Below are 18028 nucleotides of genomic sequence, written 5' to 3' on the forward strand. Positions count from 1 at the left end.
AGCACAAGCAAGAAAATAAAAAAAAGAATGTAATTAGAAAGAAGCCCCCCAAGTTTGAACCTCATCCATATAGACTCAGAGCTGCAGTACTAAGAAACAGCTTACAGCTATTTAATGAGTTGTATATTATGAAATACAACAAAATAAAACATTTGAAAAAGAGAGAAATCAGCATGAGAGAATTCATTAAAATATATAAAAATATTTGAGGTAAGAAAGGTTTCCACATATTAGATGTTTTTAAAGCATAGTTAGCCTACAAAAATCTTATATATGCACATATCAGTACTTCAATTTTGCAATTTATGACATCTGTGATGTCGTAAATGTGGCTGATCCTGCCAACAGCACAGGTTGCAACCTACCCATGCCTTTTTTTTAATGCAATTTTTATTCATATCCTCCCATAAATCTTTTAAAGATTTACTCAATAGCCTGGAAACCTTCCACTAGGTCTCCTTCTGTGGATACCACAGCAACAGTTGGCCTATTCATCTATACAACCTCCTCTTCTAATCACACATTTCCTAGACGATATATCTTCTTTTGTGAATGTCATCGTTAGTAGTATGACATATCATAATTTATACCTACCATGCATCTCTGCATTAACCTTTGGGTCACCTAGAATTTTGATTTTTTTATAGGCTATAACTTTTCCTTATTTGCAGCCATGTGGAATTCCAAAATGCTTCTTTCTCCCTAAGATTTTTTTATAAACATTTAATTACATTAATTGCAGTCTAAAACTGTGGAATAAGATGGTTCGACTCATCAGCAGATTTGGCTTTTGGATTACTATATTTTTAAAGATGCTCCTAATGAAGGAATTTATAAGGAATATTAGATTTTAAATCTGAGCCATTGATACAAAATCTAAATGCAAACAAAATAAAAGGTTATTCAAACAAAATTAGAAACAAAGAACTTCTGAAATATTGTGTAGTAAAGTGATTAAAATATTAGTGTAAATTTTTATTTTTTAATTATTAATTAAATGTGACACAAATTTTTAAAAACTGAAATAGCATTACATATCTTTATGCCATCACTGGCTCAAAAATGGTATAAATTTTTAAAAGCTATGTATTTAGACTGCTTTCTCTCAAAGCATATGTTTACATATTAATGAATACACAAAAATACCACTGATAAGCTCAATTCAATACCTAGAGCTTAGTTAAACATTTATAAACACATTTTGAATTTCCTTAAGAAGTCTGAATCTACCATATTTTCAAATTAAATACCATTTATTTTATTCTTCCGTCAGTTCTATGCTTATTTAAATGGGAAGAGGCCACCCTATTTTTAAGCCTGTGCAAATTTCTGAATCAAAGAAAGTATCTGCTTATAATTTTACTTCCTTTTTGTACTTTTCACAGGTAGTCTTTGAAAGATAATACAACAGGGTAATTTCTAAAAATGTTGGCAAATAAATTGTTTATCCTTCATTTTGTAATCCAACTGAGCAAAATTCCTAAAAATCTGCTTTCTCTTGCCTGAAATTGTTAATTAATTCAATTTTTAAAATATTATAATTTAGAAATGATGACATTCTAATCATTTAAATTTGTGTTGCTAAGAAGATAATTCTCACTCTTGAAATAAATTTCAGACCTGAATTGCAGATCTACATATTTCTCAGTATTCTTTCGACACTCCTACCTATAGTTTCAGGAAGATCCAGCAGTTCATTGTGCTGCAAGTCAAGGTTGGTGATTTGAGTACAAGTTCCAATCTCCTTTGGAAGGTGCTCCAGTTGATTGTGAGCTACATCCAAGGTTATGAGGTTACATAATTCACCTATGAATTGATTAACAAATATTACATTAGTATTATTGCAACCACACAAAGATGGAGCTATCTGAATAATGCTGGTAAGTCAAGGAGTATATATTTTTAAAAAACAAAAATGGTTACTAAATACTTCTAAAAATTCTTAAGGCATATCAAGCATATCAGTTTTATATTAAAAACAATGTTTTGTGGAACACAAAGTTACACTTAGATTACAAGGAAACAAATTAATTCTAAGAAAAATACACACACACACACACTTTCTACAACAAAGGTCAATGACAGTAAAAATTTTATTTCAAAATGCTGACAAAAGTTAAAATAATGTTTGCTATGTATGAGGATTTTGCTGTATTGTTTTAAACTATAATATAAATAATTGGCCCAAACAAGATGCTTATTTTAACTTTACCAAACAATAGTGTATTTTTTCCACAATTACTTTCAAAAAAAAGACTTCCTCAAATGAAATATAGCACACTTTTTTAGTAATAAAAAAATCAGTGTGATTTATGGGTCATTTAACCATCTTTAAAAAATGTTATTTAATGTTTTCAAAGGGGCATACTTTCCAATGTTCTATAATTACACCTAGTCCTCTAGTTCACAGAACTGCTAGTTTTGTAGAACTGAAGAGCAGTCTAAAAGGATAAGGTATATTTTGTTTCCTTCCATTATCGTTCAGTTGTAGAAATGGCAAGGTGTAACTTTTCATCACAGAATGTCAGATTACTGAAGTCACAGGATATAGTGACTGTAAATGGTTTTCAGAATCATGTGTTCTAATTCCTTCATTTTATGGAAACTAAAGCCTGAAGATATAGCATGACCTGTACAGTTATACTGCAACATGGAGAGGATTTTAAATCCAGGTCTTCAGACAAGTTTAGCACTTTATCTATCATAACACACTATTTTATCTGACCAAAAAATCTTTTTCATTCTACAGTAGCTGTTTTGGCAATCATTAACACATTTTTATATCTCACCTAGCTAACTGATCTACTATGAGTAAGAGCCTGGTTCTGTCCCTCACATGTATGACCTTGGGCTTAACTGCTTGGATATGCAGTACCTTCTTGTATAATATGAAAGGGCAGACAACATGTACTTAAAGACCACTTCAGTCCTGAATCTATGATCCTATGAGCAGCCTTCTTCATCATCTTTTTCCATCATGTTTTCTACCCAACAATTAAATTCTGTCTCTGATTTGCTGTACTGAGTATGATCTTAATTCCTTGTCCTTCTTGCTGGTACAGTCTTCTTTAATGAACAAGGTGATGTGATTGTGAGTAGAATAAAGAAATATAGAATAAAACCTAAATCACATGAAAATCCAGTTTTAGATCTATGATGCTATGATTTTAAAACACGGATCTACAATGGAGTGGTATAGCATTCTTTCACCAAATATTTAACATTTTTCATGTGTTTAACATTGTACCTGTTATGTTAAGAAATTGTAAGACATTAGATCCTGCCCTTTAGGACCTTTCAAAGCTATCTGGGCAGGTAAGATCAACATACAATTAATCCTCTAGGAGTTACTACTGTCTAACAGCCTGTTCCTCTCAACAATAAAAATCAGGCACTAGGCAATCCCATGTTCATCCAGGTGGTTATGCCCTCTTTTAACACCAAAGGAGAAATGTCAAGTTCTCTTTGGTTCTCAGAGCTGCTACCTCTATCCCCCAGCTCTGCCCTAGAATATTATATAGACTGTGTAACAATTAACTGTGCTTTAATTAACTATATTAAATATAAAAAAATCAAATAAATATCAGACTTGTGTGAGGTGATGTAGAGAGAAAAAAGCAGAAAAGAATATACACAATTATAACTATGTAACATGACAATTTTAGCCACCAACAAAACAGTTCAAAAACAGAACATTCATAATAATTTATAAAAGTGCACATCTTGCCTGCTAACAAGTGAGAGACTATTTGTATGTAAAGTATGTTCTACACACTTTTATCCTATTTTATATAATTGTTGTTGGTATATTCTAGAAGACTTATATGATATATCTAAAGAAAATTTATCAATTTTTAAAAAGGAAAAGATGTGGCCAAAAAAAGAAAGGATTCAATCTTTTCTCCAATCTCTACTCTTTTTAAAAATTTTTGTTTTATTTTTTCCAATTACATGTAAAAACAATTTTAACATTCTTTTTTAAAATTTTGAGTTCCAAATCCCTGCCCTCCTCAAGAAGACAGGCAATTTGATAGCAATTATATCTGCAGTAATGCAAAAACCTATTTCCATATTAGCCATGTTGTGAAAAAAAAAATACAAACAAAAAAATCAAGAAAAACAAAGTTTTTAAAAACTATGTTTCGATCTACACTCAAACTCCATCAGTTCTTTCTTTGGAGGCGGATAGCATTTTTCATCATAGGTCCTTCGAACTGTCTTGGATCATTGTATTGCTGAGAATAGGTATGTCAATTAACAATTGATCATCATATAGTATTGCTGCTACTGTATACAATGTTCTGACTCTGTTCACTTCACTTTGCATCAATTCATATAAGTGTTTTCAGGTTTTTCTGAAACCATCCTGCTCATCATTTCTTATAGCATAATAGTATTTATTCCATCACAATCACATATTGCAACTTATTGAGCCATTCCCCAATTCATGAGTTATCTCTTCAATTTCCAATCCGTCACCACAAAAAGAGCTGCTATAAATATTTTTGTACATGTAGGACATTTTCCCTTTTCTATGATCTCTTTGGGATACAGACCGAGCAGCAGTATTGTTGAGTCAAGGGGTATGCACAGTTTTATAGCCCTTCAGGCATAGTTCCAAATTGCTCTCCAGAATGGTTACACCAGTTCACAACTCCACCAACAATGCATTAATGTTCCAATTTTTCCACTTTCCCTCCAATATTTGTAATTTTCTTTTTCTGTCATGCTAGCAGAATTGTTTTAATTTGCATTTCTGTAATTAATAGTTATTTAGAGCATTTTTTCATAACTACAGATAGCTTTGATTTCTTTGTCTGAAAATTGCCTGTTCAAATCCTTTGACCTCCACCAAGTTTAAAAAAAAAATTATGAGGCAGAGTTAGAGCAATTTACAGCTGAATCCACAGAACAAGAAAGCAAGAAGTTCAACCAAGTAAGAACTCTAATCATCAAGGCAATCATTCAGCAATGCTCTCCCATCAGCCTCTAGGTTCCAGCAGGGCTTACACTGACTCATGACCCACAGAATTGTGCTTTGGAGCCCATAGAGAGATTACATTCCTACTGAGCTGGGATCCACTCTCTTGCTTTAGGCAGACTGTTACTCTACCTAATCATGGGGACAAGAGGGGAGTGATAAGGGGGAAGAGAGAATTGGGCTTCCCTAAGTTACAGAACCTAAGACTGCAGATACACTGACCAGAACACCCAACCCCCTTCCCTCATTCCTGCTTTAAAAAAAAAAAGCAGTAGATGCTGATTCAACTCAATAAGAGAAGGAAACAACAGACAGAACTGGAGCAAAGGAGCAACATGGCTACCCCAGACCCGAAGGAAAGAGGGCTGAAATTCAAGGAAGGCCACTCCTGTCCTCTCTGCCCAACTCAAAAGTACTTGGTATAGGGGCTGAGGCTGGTAAAAAGTAAATTCCCCAACATGAGAGAAGGGAGGGAAATAAAGGAAAAAAGCACTGTGCTAAGCCCTTTGTAAACATTATTGAACATGGTCCTCATAACTATAGGAGGTAGGTTCTATTATCTCCATTTTATATCCCCCAAGTGAAAAAACTGAGGGAGAGATTTAATAACTTACCCAGGGTCACAGAGATAGTAAATGGCTTAGGTCTGATTTCAATTCAGGTCTTCCCAACTCGAGACTAAGCACTCTATCCACTGTCCCACCTAGCTACTCCTTAGAGAAGTCAATCACAGAAACACACTTTATGGCAGCAAAGAACCAGAAACTAAAGTAGGTTCTCATCAAGTGGGGAAATGTCTGTATTCATATGATGAAACATTATTGTAAGAACTGATAAATGAAGAATCAAAGATCTTTATGAACTGATTTTGAGTGAAGTATAAGTAATAATATGCACAATTACTACAAAAATAAAAATGAAAAGACTACTAAAAGGAAACTGAATTATATGTAACTACAAAGTTCATAAACCTCCTAGAATACAGATAATGAAACATACTTTCCTCTTTATAGCAGAGGTAAATGACTCTAGGGCAAATGACTTCTAATAATCACTTTGTCCTTTTTTTCTTTTATTATGACAGAGAGTGGAATCTGGATGGAGGGAGAAGGGAAATATTTCCAGAAATGACTATGATGTAAAAATGAAGGTTATCAATAAAACTTACTTTTAGGTGGGGAAAAAAGGGAACTAAACATAATCTCACATGTACTTGTCCACGGGGGAATTCTGGTGAAGAGACAAGCTAAAATAAAACACATCCATTCTGGGAAACATACTGTCAGATCAGATACAGATAAAAAATAGAAGACAAAAGGATTGAGGAATATGTAATTTAAATTTCATGATATTGGCTTCTTTTAGTTTTTGTATTTTTTTTCAGAATCTTTTCCAAAAAATAATGCCATTAAAATATAACCCACTCTTTGTTAATATAGGCAGTAATTTCACAATCAACAACATAATTATAAATAGCTTAAGACAGAAACACAATAACTAGTAGCCAACCCCAACTACTCAGGAACTGTTTTTATACACACACACACACACACACACACACACACACACACACACACACAATCCAATTCAACAAACATTGTAAAGTACCTATGTACAAGATACTACGCTCACTACTGAAGATAAAGACAAAATAAGCAGCCCCTGCCCTCAGAGAGCTTATAGTCTCTGATGAAGGAGACCTTCTACTTGCCAAGATTAACCCCTGCTCTATGCTCTCATCCTTTCCTCTCCTACTCCTCCAGGAGCCCGGCCCCCTAGATCTCATAAACCTTTCCTTTTCCACTGGCTTCTTCTTCATCACCTACAAGATGCCTAGTTTCTCTCATCCTTAAAACAATGCTCACGTGATGCTCCATTCCATATAGATATAGATCTATAGATACATAAATACATGTGTATGTGTATATATCTGTATTCATATACAGTATATGATGACCACATATATGTATATATCCTACAAATATTGAATATCCTATATTCCCTTGATAGAGAGTTCTCCTACAAAAGTTTGTCTCTTCTTGTTGCCTCTCATATTTCAGTTCATTATATTCTGGCTTTTGATTCCACAAATTAAAACTGCTCTCCAAGGTTAACAACTTTTTAATTACTAAATCCAATGATTTTTCTCATTCTCATTATTCTTGCCCACCCATAATTTTTCAAACTATTGACCACTCCCCTTCTCCTGCATACTCTGGCCTCCTTTGGCTTCCGCAACACTACTTTCTTCTGGCTTTCCTCTATCTGACCAAACCTTTTCAGACTTCTTTATGAGAACATCATTCTTAATCCATCAAATGTGGGCATCCCTCAAGGCTTAGTCCTGGGCCCATTTATTTTTTCTCTCTATACTTGCTCCCATGATGATCTCATCATTTCCCATGGCTTCAATCTTATATTTAGATTATTCCCCAAACTATACATATATAGCCCTAACTGCTTTCCTGAATTCTACTCCTGCATTCCCAATGCCTGCAGCATATCTCTACTTGAATATCCCACAGCTTCTCAAACTTTGTCGACATGTTCAAAATACAGCTTATTATATTTTCTCTAAAATCTGCCTTTGTTCTAAACTTTCCTATTTCTGTTGAAAACACCACTTCCCTCTACATCAGCTCCAACAAATAACAAGTCACCACTCACACAGCTTCTAACCTAATTCAGGACTTCATTACCTCTTACCTTTATTACTGATAGTGCCTGCTAACTAGTCTCTCTGTTTCCCAGTTTCTTCTCTAAGATAATATTAAAAATCTTCATCCTGGCATTTAAAGTTCTCCCCCCCATCTGTGTCTCATCCCGTCTTACTGAATTTCACTTCCCTTTAAAGCTCTCTCCATTCTAGTCCACTGGGCCTACTAGTGCTGTTTCCTATGCACAATATTCCTTCTGCCCCTGTGCCTTTGCATAAGTAACCTCTATGTCAGGAATGCACTCACTCCTCATCTCTGCCTCAAGCAATCCCTAGCTTCCTCCAAAGCACAGCTCAGATGCCACCTTCAACATAAGTCAACTAGGTGGCAGAGTGAATCAAGTACTGGACTTGGAGTCAGGAAGACATGCTGTAATATAGGGACAATAATAGTACTTATCCACATGTACAAAAATATTTATAGCAGCTCTTTTTGTGGTGGCAAAGAATTGGAAATTAAGAGGATGCCCATCAATTGGGGAATGGCTAAACAAGCTGTAGTATATGAATGTAATGGAATACTATTGTGCTATAAGAAATGATGAGCAGGCAGACTTCAGAAAAACCTGGAAAGATTTATATGGACTGATGCTGAGTGAAGTGAGCAGAATCAGGAGAACGTTGTACACGGTAATAAACACATTGTGTGATGACTAATACTGATACACTTAGTCCTTCTCAGCAATGCAAGGATCTAAGATATCTCCAAAGGCCTCATGATGGAAAATGCTATCCACATCCAAAGAAAGAACTATGGAGTCTGAATAAAGACTGAAGCATACTATTTGCTATTTTTTTTCTTCTGTTATGTTTTGTTTCCTCTTTCTAGTGGTTCCTCTTATTGGTTCTAATTCTTACTTAGAACATCACTAATGTGAAAATATGTTTAATAGGAATATATATGTACAGCCTATATTAGACTGTGTGCCACCTTGGGGAGGGAGGCGAGGAGGGAGAGAAAAATTTAAAACTCAAAAGCTCATGGAAGTGACTGTTGATATATCAAAATAAATTAATAAAAAAATAGTATTTACTGTTGTAAGGACTGAGTACTTGTAAATCTTAAAGAACTATTTAAATGCTACCTATTATTTTCTTGATCCCTCTCAGTTATTAGCACTTCTTCCCTCTTGAAATTACTTTCTGGGGTGGCTAGGTGGTGCAGTGGATAGAGCACTGGTCCTGGAGTCTAGAGGACCCGAGTTCAAATCCAACCTCAGACACTTGACACTTCCTAGCTGTGTGACCCTGGGCAAGTCACTTAACCCTGATTGCCTCACCCAAAAAAAATTTTAAAAAAAGAAATTACTTTCTATATATTTTCTATTTCCTTATTTGGATATGTGCTACATCCAAAAAAGGAAGCTTTGTATATAATAAATATCCAAATACGGAAATACTTGTACACAGAAGACTGAGGCTAATAGAGGCCAATGGCTGGGGCAGTGGGGATCCCCTGCACTATACTACGTACTACTACTATGGTACGTTGCACATAGTAGGTAGTTAACAAATATTTCTTGTATTGAATTGAACATACCCAAATAAGTAAATATATGGTATTCTGAGGGAGAAAACATTAACTGAGGGGATCAGAAACGGTTGTCTTTTTTTTTTTACCCCAGCAAGGCAGTCAGGGTTAAGTGACTTGCCCAGGGTCACACAGCTAATAAGTGTCAAATGTCTGAGGCTGGATTTGATCTCAGGTCCTCCTGACTCCAGGACCGGTGCTCTATCCAATGCACCATCCAGCTGCCCCTAGAGAAGATTAAGTCTTGAAAGAAACATTAACTGAGGGGATCAGGGAAGCTTAAGTCTTGAAAGAACACACATATTCTTAGGCAAGAGATGAAGAGCAGGGACATTTCAAGCTCAAGTGAATGCATGACGACAGTCGATGGAATGTCAAACTGGAGGAACAACCAGGAGTCCAGTTTGGCTGGAAAGGAGTTCATTAAACAGACTGGAAAGATATACTAGAGGCAGCTTGTAAAGAAATGGCAAGCTGAACAGTATATTATACCCAGGCTGAGGCAGCATGTTCCTAATAGTACTGAGTCACCAAAAAGGGCTCGGAAGATCCAACATTTTGGGCCTGAAAGATCCAGGGAGAGGTGGGAGGATAGAGCTGGTAAATGGGGGGCAATGCAGGAATCTTAGGTGAGACCAAGCAGAGTGACTACTCCCACAAAAAACAGAAGGAGCTGAACCTGATCTGTGTACAAAGGCCTAATTAGGAACTAAAGCTAGAGAGATGCATAAATCTACTAAAACCCTAACCAGTATTCAAAACAATTGTAGCTCTAGAGATCCTCAAAAGAAGCAAGTAACTCCATAACAACTGCAAGGAGTAACTCAAAGGAAAAAAATGGATGTTCCAAAGACTACATGAATACCTAGAAGAAATGAAGCAAGAAATTTAAAAAAAAAATGAAACAAAAGTTCTGGAATAGAAAAAAGGGGAATAAATCACTTAATAGCGAGAGTGGTAAATCTTACTCAAATAATGGACTCCCTGAAACTAGAAGAGATCAAAGAAAAGTCAACGATTTCATTAGAAAGAAATATTAAAACAAAATCAAAAGACTGAAAAATTATTATAAAGTGTCAGATATCTGACATCAAAAACAACTGACCTGGAAAACAGAAAATATAAGACTCATTGGACTTCTTGAAAAACATGATTTTTTTTAAAAAAAAGCCTGGGGATTATATTTTCTAGAAACAAAAATGAAAACTGCTAATATCTATAAGAACCAGAAGAAAAGTGAAGAAAGGAACCCATTAATTACATTCTTAAACAATCTCCAAAAAGAAAATCACAGTCAAAATCCCAAGCACACCTATAGCATAGGAAAAAATATTGCAAGCATCCAGGAGTTCAAGATAATGAGTTTAAGAAGTCTATAGGACACCCAGTTTGAGATGTCTAACAGGCAGCTGGAAAGGCAAAACTGGAGGTCAGCCAAGAGGTCAAGATTGGATAAGTAGATTTAAGAATCATCAGAATAGAGATATGTTAGTTAAATCCATGGGAGCTGATCAGATCAGCAAGTGAAATAGATCAAGAAGAAAGGAAGAGCCAAAACAGAACCCTGTGAGAAACCTATGGTTAGCAGGCATCTTGTGGATGAAGACTCAGCAGAGACTGAGGAGTAGTCAAGTTAAAAAAAAACCCTAAGAGAATAGTATCTCAAAAACCTAAAGAGAAAAGATTATCAAGGATAAAACAGTGACAAAGTCAAAGGCTGCAGAGATCAAGAAGAATGTGGATTAGGGGAGCAGCTAGGTGGCGTAGTGGATAGGGCACCAGCCCTGGATTCAGGAGGACCTCAGTTCAAGTCAAGTCCAGCTTCAGACACATAACACTAGCTGTGTGACCCTGGGCAAGTCATTTAACCCCATTGCCTAACAACAACAACAACAGCAACAACAACAACAAGGAGGACTGAGAAAAAGCCAATTGATTTGGCAATTAAGAGATCATTCATAACTTTGGAAAGCGCAGTTTCCAGTGGAATGATGAGGTCAGAAGCCAGAGAGTGAGAGGATAGGAAGTGGAAGCACCTACTGTAGAATGGCCTTCTCAAGTTTAGCCACAAAAGGCAGGAAAGATATGGTATGAGAGTTTTGAGGGAATAGAAGGATCAAGTGACGGGTTTTCTTGAGGATGAGGGAGGCATAAGCATGTGTAGGGAAACAGACAGCAGAAAGAGGTAGACTGAAGATAAGTAAGAGAGGATAACAGAAAGGGCAATCTACTGGAGGAGACAAAATGGAATGGAACAGAGGACTGAACAGGTAGAGCGCCTTGCCTTGGCAAGGAGAAGAGCCACTTCTTTATGTGATTTTGAGGTAAAGGAGGAAACAGTGGCAGAAGGCATCTGAGTGACAGGAGGTGAGAAAAAGAGAAGCAGCTCTCAATGAATGGCCTCAATTTTTTCAGTACAATATGAGCCAAGGTTCTCAACTGAGAGAGTGAGAGAGGGAAGACTTGAAAAGGAATGAAAAAGTTGGGAAAAACTGCTGTGGAAAGTGTGATAGTTAATAAGGGGATGAGGTGGGGGGAGGGTTTAGAAGGATTTCTTAGCAGCAGTGAGGGCTCAGTTGAGGTTGTATAACATAAATTTATAGTAGACTCAGTCAGAACAGTTGCACGATTTTTTCTACCTTAGTCAGTAGCACCTGTGTAGGAATGAAGGCAACAGACTGTGGGAGTGATCTAAAGCTGAGGCTTAGCAAGACACAATCAATGATATAAGGGGGCATGCATATATCTATCTATCTATCTATCTATCTATCTATCTATCTATCTATCTATCTATCTATCTATCTATCTATATAAACACACACACATATAAAAAACACTGAAGAGGACAGTGTAGAGTTGAACTAGTTCACCAAGGAGTCAAGATGGAGAAAAGAGTTGGATAGTGAAAAGGTGATGGACTGGGAGTGAACCAAGGGATCAAGAACTAGACTGTAATGATGGACCAAGAAGAGATTATGGTATTTACAAGGCAGAAGGAGATTTAGAAAGCCAAGAGATGATCATTTGAGGAAATCTGAGAGGTCATGAACATGGAAGTAGTCCATTTGTGATCAAGTATATGACCATCTTTATGTATGCTTGAGGTAGGATGGAGGAGTTTATGGGAAATGAGTAGGTTGAGGAATTTAATTGTCCACATATCTTGGATACAAAACTTTCTGATACAAACAAAACTCTGATACAAAGCTGTTTTTCCCCCCTCATTCAAATGTTTCTGTTCCTATCCAGTTACATTAATTTCATTGTGAAAATTTTTTTTCAATTTCATTTTTTTCAATCAAAATCATTTATTTTAGCTTCTGTGATTATCTTTATCCCTTGTTTAAGAATAAACCTTTTACCTATATCTGTGAAAGGTATATAATCTGCTTCTCTTCTCATCATTTTATATTATGATTTTATATATATATATATGTATTTTTAATAGTGTAATCTCTCATATATAGGTCACATATACATTTTGAATTGATTGTGGGAATGTGTTATAAGATTTTGGTCAAAGACTAATTTCTACCAAACTACATTCCAGTTTTCCCAGTAGTTTTTAATAAACAAGTTCTTTCCTAATTATTATATGGTTTCAGGTTTATCAAACACTAGGTTACTGAATTCCACTGTGTCTGATTTTCCTGTCTAGTCTGTTTCACTGATATGTTTCTCTATTTTTTAACCAATACCACATGGCTTTGATGGCTGTTGCTTTACTTCATACATATGAAATTATGTAGAAAAGTGATATTACCCTTTCATTCCTATACTTTTTCATTATTTCCCTCGATATTCTAGCTTTGTTTCTCCAAAGAATTTTGCTGTTTCATTGAGGAAGTATCCCTTTAATAATCTGACTTGGTGGCAGTTAAGTGGCGCAGTAGATAGAGCTCCAGCCTTGGAGTCAGGAGGACCTGAGTTCAAATCCGGCCTCAGCTACATGACACTTACTAGCTGTGACCCTGAGCAAGTCACTTAACCCCAATTGCCTCACCAAAAAGCAAAAAATAATAATATTAATAATAATAATTTGACTGGAACAGGAAATATTTTGTGCATTTTGTGGTTATTTTAAATGAGATTTCTCTTTCTATTACTGCCTCTTGGATTTTGTTATTAAATCTGTTGATTTTTTTGAGTTCTTTTTTTACCTGTAATACTATTGAACCTATGTCTGAACTAGTTTCTTTGCAGATTCCCTAAAATTGTCTAAATAAATCACATCTTCAGCAAATATGAATAGCTTAGTCTGTTCTTTAATTTCTTTCTGTTGACTTCTTATTGCTAGCATTTCTATGTTAAACATTAACAGGGAAAATGAGAGTCTTTGCTTAAGTTTTATACTCATTGGAAAAGCTTTCCATGTATCCTCATTGCTATGATGCTTGTTTGATTTTACATATTTCTTAATGATATTAAAAAAAGGTTCTATGCCTATGCTTTGTAGGGTTTTTTTTAAATATAAATAAGTACTTTTTCAACGGCTTTTTCAGCTATCTTTTGAGGTTATAATGTGGTTCTGGATGTTCATGCTTTTGATATAATTAGGTTGACTACTTTCTTCATCTCAAACCATCCCTAGAATCCTGGCAAAATCCAACTTCATTGTAACAAATGATTTCTTGTATGAATTACAGAAGTCTGCTTGACACAATTTTGTTTTAAATTTTTAATAGATATCCCTTAATGATATATGTCTATAGCCCTGTGCTTTTTATCCTTTCCTGGATTAAGTATTAGGACAATGTTTTCTCTCATAGGTGCAATCTGACAGAGTACTTTCTTTCTTGGTATCTGAAAACAATTTGTGTAGTACTGGTATTGATTGTTCTTTTCAAGTTTGGTAAGTGTCCTATGAATACATCAGAATCACTTTTTTCCCCCTTTGGTAATTCTTTTCCATCTAATTCTATTCTCCCCTCTTCTTTTTAAGCAAGTTAGCTATTATCAATTTTGTTCGGCATTTCAAAGAAACCGCTTTCTGCTTCTGTTTACCATTTACATAACTTTTTGATTTCCAGTTTAGCTATTTCCTACTCTTTTGTGGCTATTTTGGGTTTATTGTTTGGCTTTCTAATTTGTTAAATCCACATTCAGTTCACTAATCTCCTTTTCTATCAACACATTTTCTTAGGGAAATTTTCCTTTTATTTTAGCTGAATCTCAGAGATTATGTTGTTTCATCATCATCATTTTCTTTCAAATAATTATGGTTTTTCTGATTTGTTCTTTGACCCACTCATTATTTAGGATTTACATTTTAAGTTTTCATTTGGTTCTGCCTTTTGTTTCTGCTTCCTGAACTGATTACTATTTTTATTGCATTATTATCTGCTACTGTTTCTGCCTTTTTACATTTATTTGCAATATATTTGGGCCCCAATGCATGGTCAATTTTTGTAAAAGTTGCATGTGATGCTAAGCTACAGGTATATATATTCTCTATCCCATTTAGAGGCATCATCAGCATTTTGGCATTAGTTTCTCAGCAATTTGTTTCACTCTATCTTGTTCTTTTTCTCTTTCTTATATTTGTATAAAACTGAGAGACATTAAAGTCTCCCACTACTGCTGAATTACTGTCAGTGTCTTCTTGTGATATAATTTTTTCTTTATGAACACAGATGATGGAGTAATTTGAGCATATATGTTTAATACTGATATTGGTTTATTTTCTATTATTCCTTATGGTATAATTTGTTTATATCGATGTGATTTTTTTTTCTTTGTCTGATGGCATGACTGCAACTCCTACTTTTTTTTAAATTCAGTTGACACATAATAAATGTTCCATCTCTCATCTTTATTCTGTGCATGTCTTTGCTTTTTAGGTATGTTTCATTTAAACAACAGATTGTGAGGTTTTGGTTTTTTAGCCAATCTTCCTTTGCTTTTACTGGCTTTTTTTGTTTGTTTTTGCAAGGCCTAGTTACCTGATACAATTTATATTTGCTTTGTAGCAACTAGAGGAGGTAGTCAAAAAGTATGAAAAAGTTTCTCTGCTAGTCCCTCGCTGTGAACTATTTGCATAATGATATTAATCACTCCACATAGGCATAAAATTACTATCTAGTCCCTTGCTAGCCAGTGAGCCAAAGATGATTTCATCCCATACATTTACCAGACTAGTCTATTGCCAAATCTGAAACTTTCTCTACTGAAGGTTACTGTCACAATTGGCTGCAAAGCAATTATATGTTCTCTTCTTTTTTTTAAGGGTCCTGAAATCAATTCTCTTGATTATCTATTTGTACGAAACAAGGCCAAGATGATGAGTATTTTTTTTCTTTTTCACAGATGCAAGTGCCATGCAAAATAAATTAAAGAACAGATACCAAAATATAAAAGCAATAAAACTACTGAAGGTAGATTTTTTTCCTTTTTAGTGAGGCAACTGGGGTTAAAGTGACTTGCCCAGGGTCACACAGTTAATAAGTGTCATGTGTCTGAGACTGGATTTGAACTCATGTTCTCCTCACTTCAAGGCCAGAGTTCTATCCACTGTGCCACCTAGCTGCCCCTTGAGGGTAGATTTTTAAAGCATTTATACAAACATTATTTATAATACTTCTCTTTTTATTTTCTTAAATGCAGTCACAAAACCTCAAAGATTTCCTCTGCCAACCCCCCACATAGAAATCTGTAGCTTCCTGTTCACCAGCTCACAGTAGGGTCCCACAATGCTGATAGGATAACATATATTGTCATGGATTCTTGGATAAATCAAGCTACTGCATAACCAAGTTTTGAAAAACATAAGACTGCCACCCTGGCAGCCCTAAATTGAATATAGTCAAATATAAACCAGGCCAGGCAATGACACATGAAAAATACCAAGATGCCCCATTGAAATACATGCTGAGTAGTCCATCCAATAATTAAACTGGCAGCAAAGCATTCAGAAATTGGTTCACAAATTATTGTTGCAGGTAGCATACTGATTTGTAATTTGGTCCACTTGATCATTCCAGATTGAAACTGAGAAACTGAATAGGACTCAGAATTTTGCATTGCAACTTGAGTGACCATTTGCAAACCTCCAACCTCAGTTGCTTTGGCCATAAAGTAATCTTCAGCAATGTATTGGGCAGAAGATACAATAAGCCCTCTAGCTTGATCTAATACATTCTTCCTCATCAAACACAACATTCCTGTCACACATTTGAACCCAGTAACATTAGCTGAGAAATAGGACCAAAATATACCTGTTCCAATGTAGCAGCAAAACCTTGTCTGCAACACAGCGCAGTCCATGAACCAAGCCCACTTTTTCTGTTATTTGATTAATCATGTTGGTGTGTCTAGAATTACTTTGATTCCACTATCACAAATCCATATAAGGTCATATTTTGCAACTTCATTCTTCTGGCATTAAATTACCGTTTAATCCATTTACATCTAAAGTTATGAATTAGGTTTTTTTCTCCATATGTCTCCAATGTGTTTTTTTCTCCTGAAATAGGATTTTTTTTAGTTCTCCTTCCTTATCACAGTATTTTGTCTCCAGTTATTTTTGCTTAATATATTCTAAGGAAACACTATTCCCTCAGTCTCTTTCCTTCATCCTCAAGCTTCTTCCCCATTTGTCACACCTTTCCTTACTGAGTTTTACTTATTAATTCCTTTTTCTTCCCTTCTTTTTAAAGCAGGAACTGTCTTAATTTTTTGTTTGTATCTACAAGACTAAGCTCAGTGCTTTACACATAACAAACCCTTAATAAATGCTTTATTCTTTCATCCTCTGTTATGTACATAAGTAAATTCCTCTTTGCACTCCTCCCCTTCAACTTCCTTTGTTAGGTTTTTTCCCCCCTGAACCTTTCTCCAAAAGGGATTTCTTTACTTTGATCTCCAGTAGTTTTCTTCCCTTGTTGTGTTATTCTAAACTTTTACTCTTAGATTCATTATACTTATTCCTTCTTTAGTCTGTGTTCTTCATAGATTTCAAACTTCTAAAATACCTATTGTGAGTTCCTTCTTCTAAAAAAATTTGTTATTGCCTTGTAGATTTTGTCCCTCTTTATTTTCCTTCAAACCTCCAACAGAGAAGAAAGAAGTTTTGCACTATAAGAGAAATTCTCCTGTGTCTTGGATCATGTGTTCCATTTCTACCTCCTTCATCATCTTCTTTTCCACTTACCATGAAAGCTCTCTGGGTCCATGCCATCCCGGATGCTGTTAGCACCAAAAAAATTGATTCTCTTTCTTCTGAGGCAGGATGCCATCCATAGAGGAATAATACTCTCAGAGTTTTACTCTCCAGGTACAAAATTTCTGTATACAACAAGTGGAAGGGCCCATCTCCCATCACTGAATTTATCTCTGCTCCCAAAGGAGTAGTCTTCAGTCAGACCCCACCTTTCCATCACTGAACCAAGAGTTCATTCTTTCTTTCCCACTCTTTTAATACCTGCCCTTTGCCAATTCACCTCCCTTAGCTCCTCTGCTCTTCTTCCTAAGACTACAAAAGTTATTTTCCTTTCATTGCTGACCAGTCTCTATCTTCTCTATCTTCTTCCCCCCTCCCCTTTTATGTGCCCTCAAAGTCTATAATTTAGTCTCCTACCTCAAAACACACTGATTTGGGGGCGGAGCCAAGATGGCAGACTTAAAACAGTGACTTGTTTGAGCTCTCCCTCAAACCCCTCCAAATACCTGTAAAAAATGGCTCTAAACAAATTCTACAGCAGCAGAACCCACAAAAAGACAAGAGTGAAACAAATTTCCAGCCCAAGACAAACTGGATGGTTGATTAGAAAAGTCTATCATGCCAGGCTAGGAGAAGGGAACA

General features: G+C 35.4%; 1 protein-coding gene and 1 pseudogene across 5 annotated transcripts in view; both read right to left on the bottom strand.

Annotated features, from left to right (window-relative positions):
- Positions 1 to 18028, bottom strand: part of SHOC2 (SHOC2 leucine rich repeat scaffold protein) — a 148730-nt gene that overhangs the window by 54190 nt on the left and 76512 nt on the right. For all 5 annotated transcript variants that reach the window (XM_078151058.1, XM_078151057.1, XM_020988008.2 and 2 more), the window contains one exon: positions 1669 to 1806. In XM_078151058.1, coding sequence (XP_078007184.1) covers positions 1669 to 1806 — 138 coding nt within the window. The remainder of the gene's footprint in view (positions 1 to 1668; positions 1807 to 18028) is intronic.
- Positions 15760 to 17404, bottom strand: LOC144456217 (ceramide glucosyltransferase pseudogene; annotated as a pseudogene).

The sequence above is a fragment of the Phascolarctos cinereus genome, unplaced genomic scaffold, assembly GCF_003287225.1.
Source record: "Phascolarctos cinereus isolate Bilbo 61053 unplaced genomic scaffold, phaCin_HiC Scaffold_3;HRSCAF=262, whole genome shotgun sequence".
Classification (NCBI taxonomy): domain Eukaryota; kingdom Metazoa; phylum Chordata; class Mammalia; order Diprotodontia; family Phascolarctidae; genus Phascolarctos; species Phascolarctos cinereus.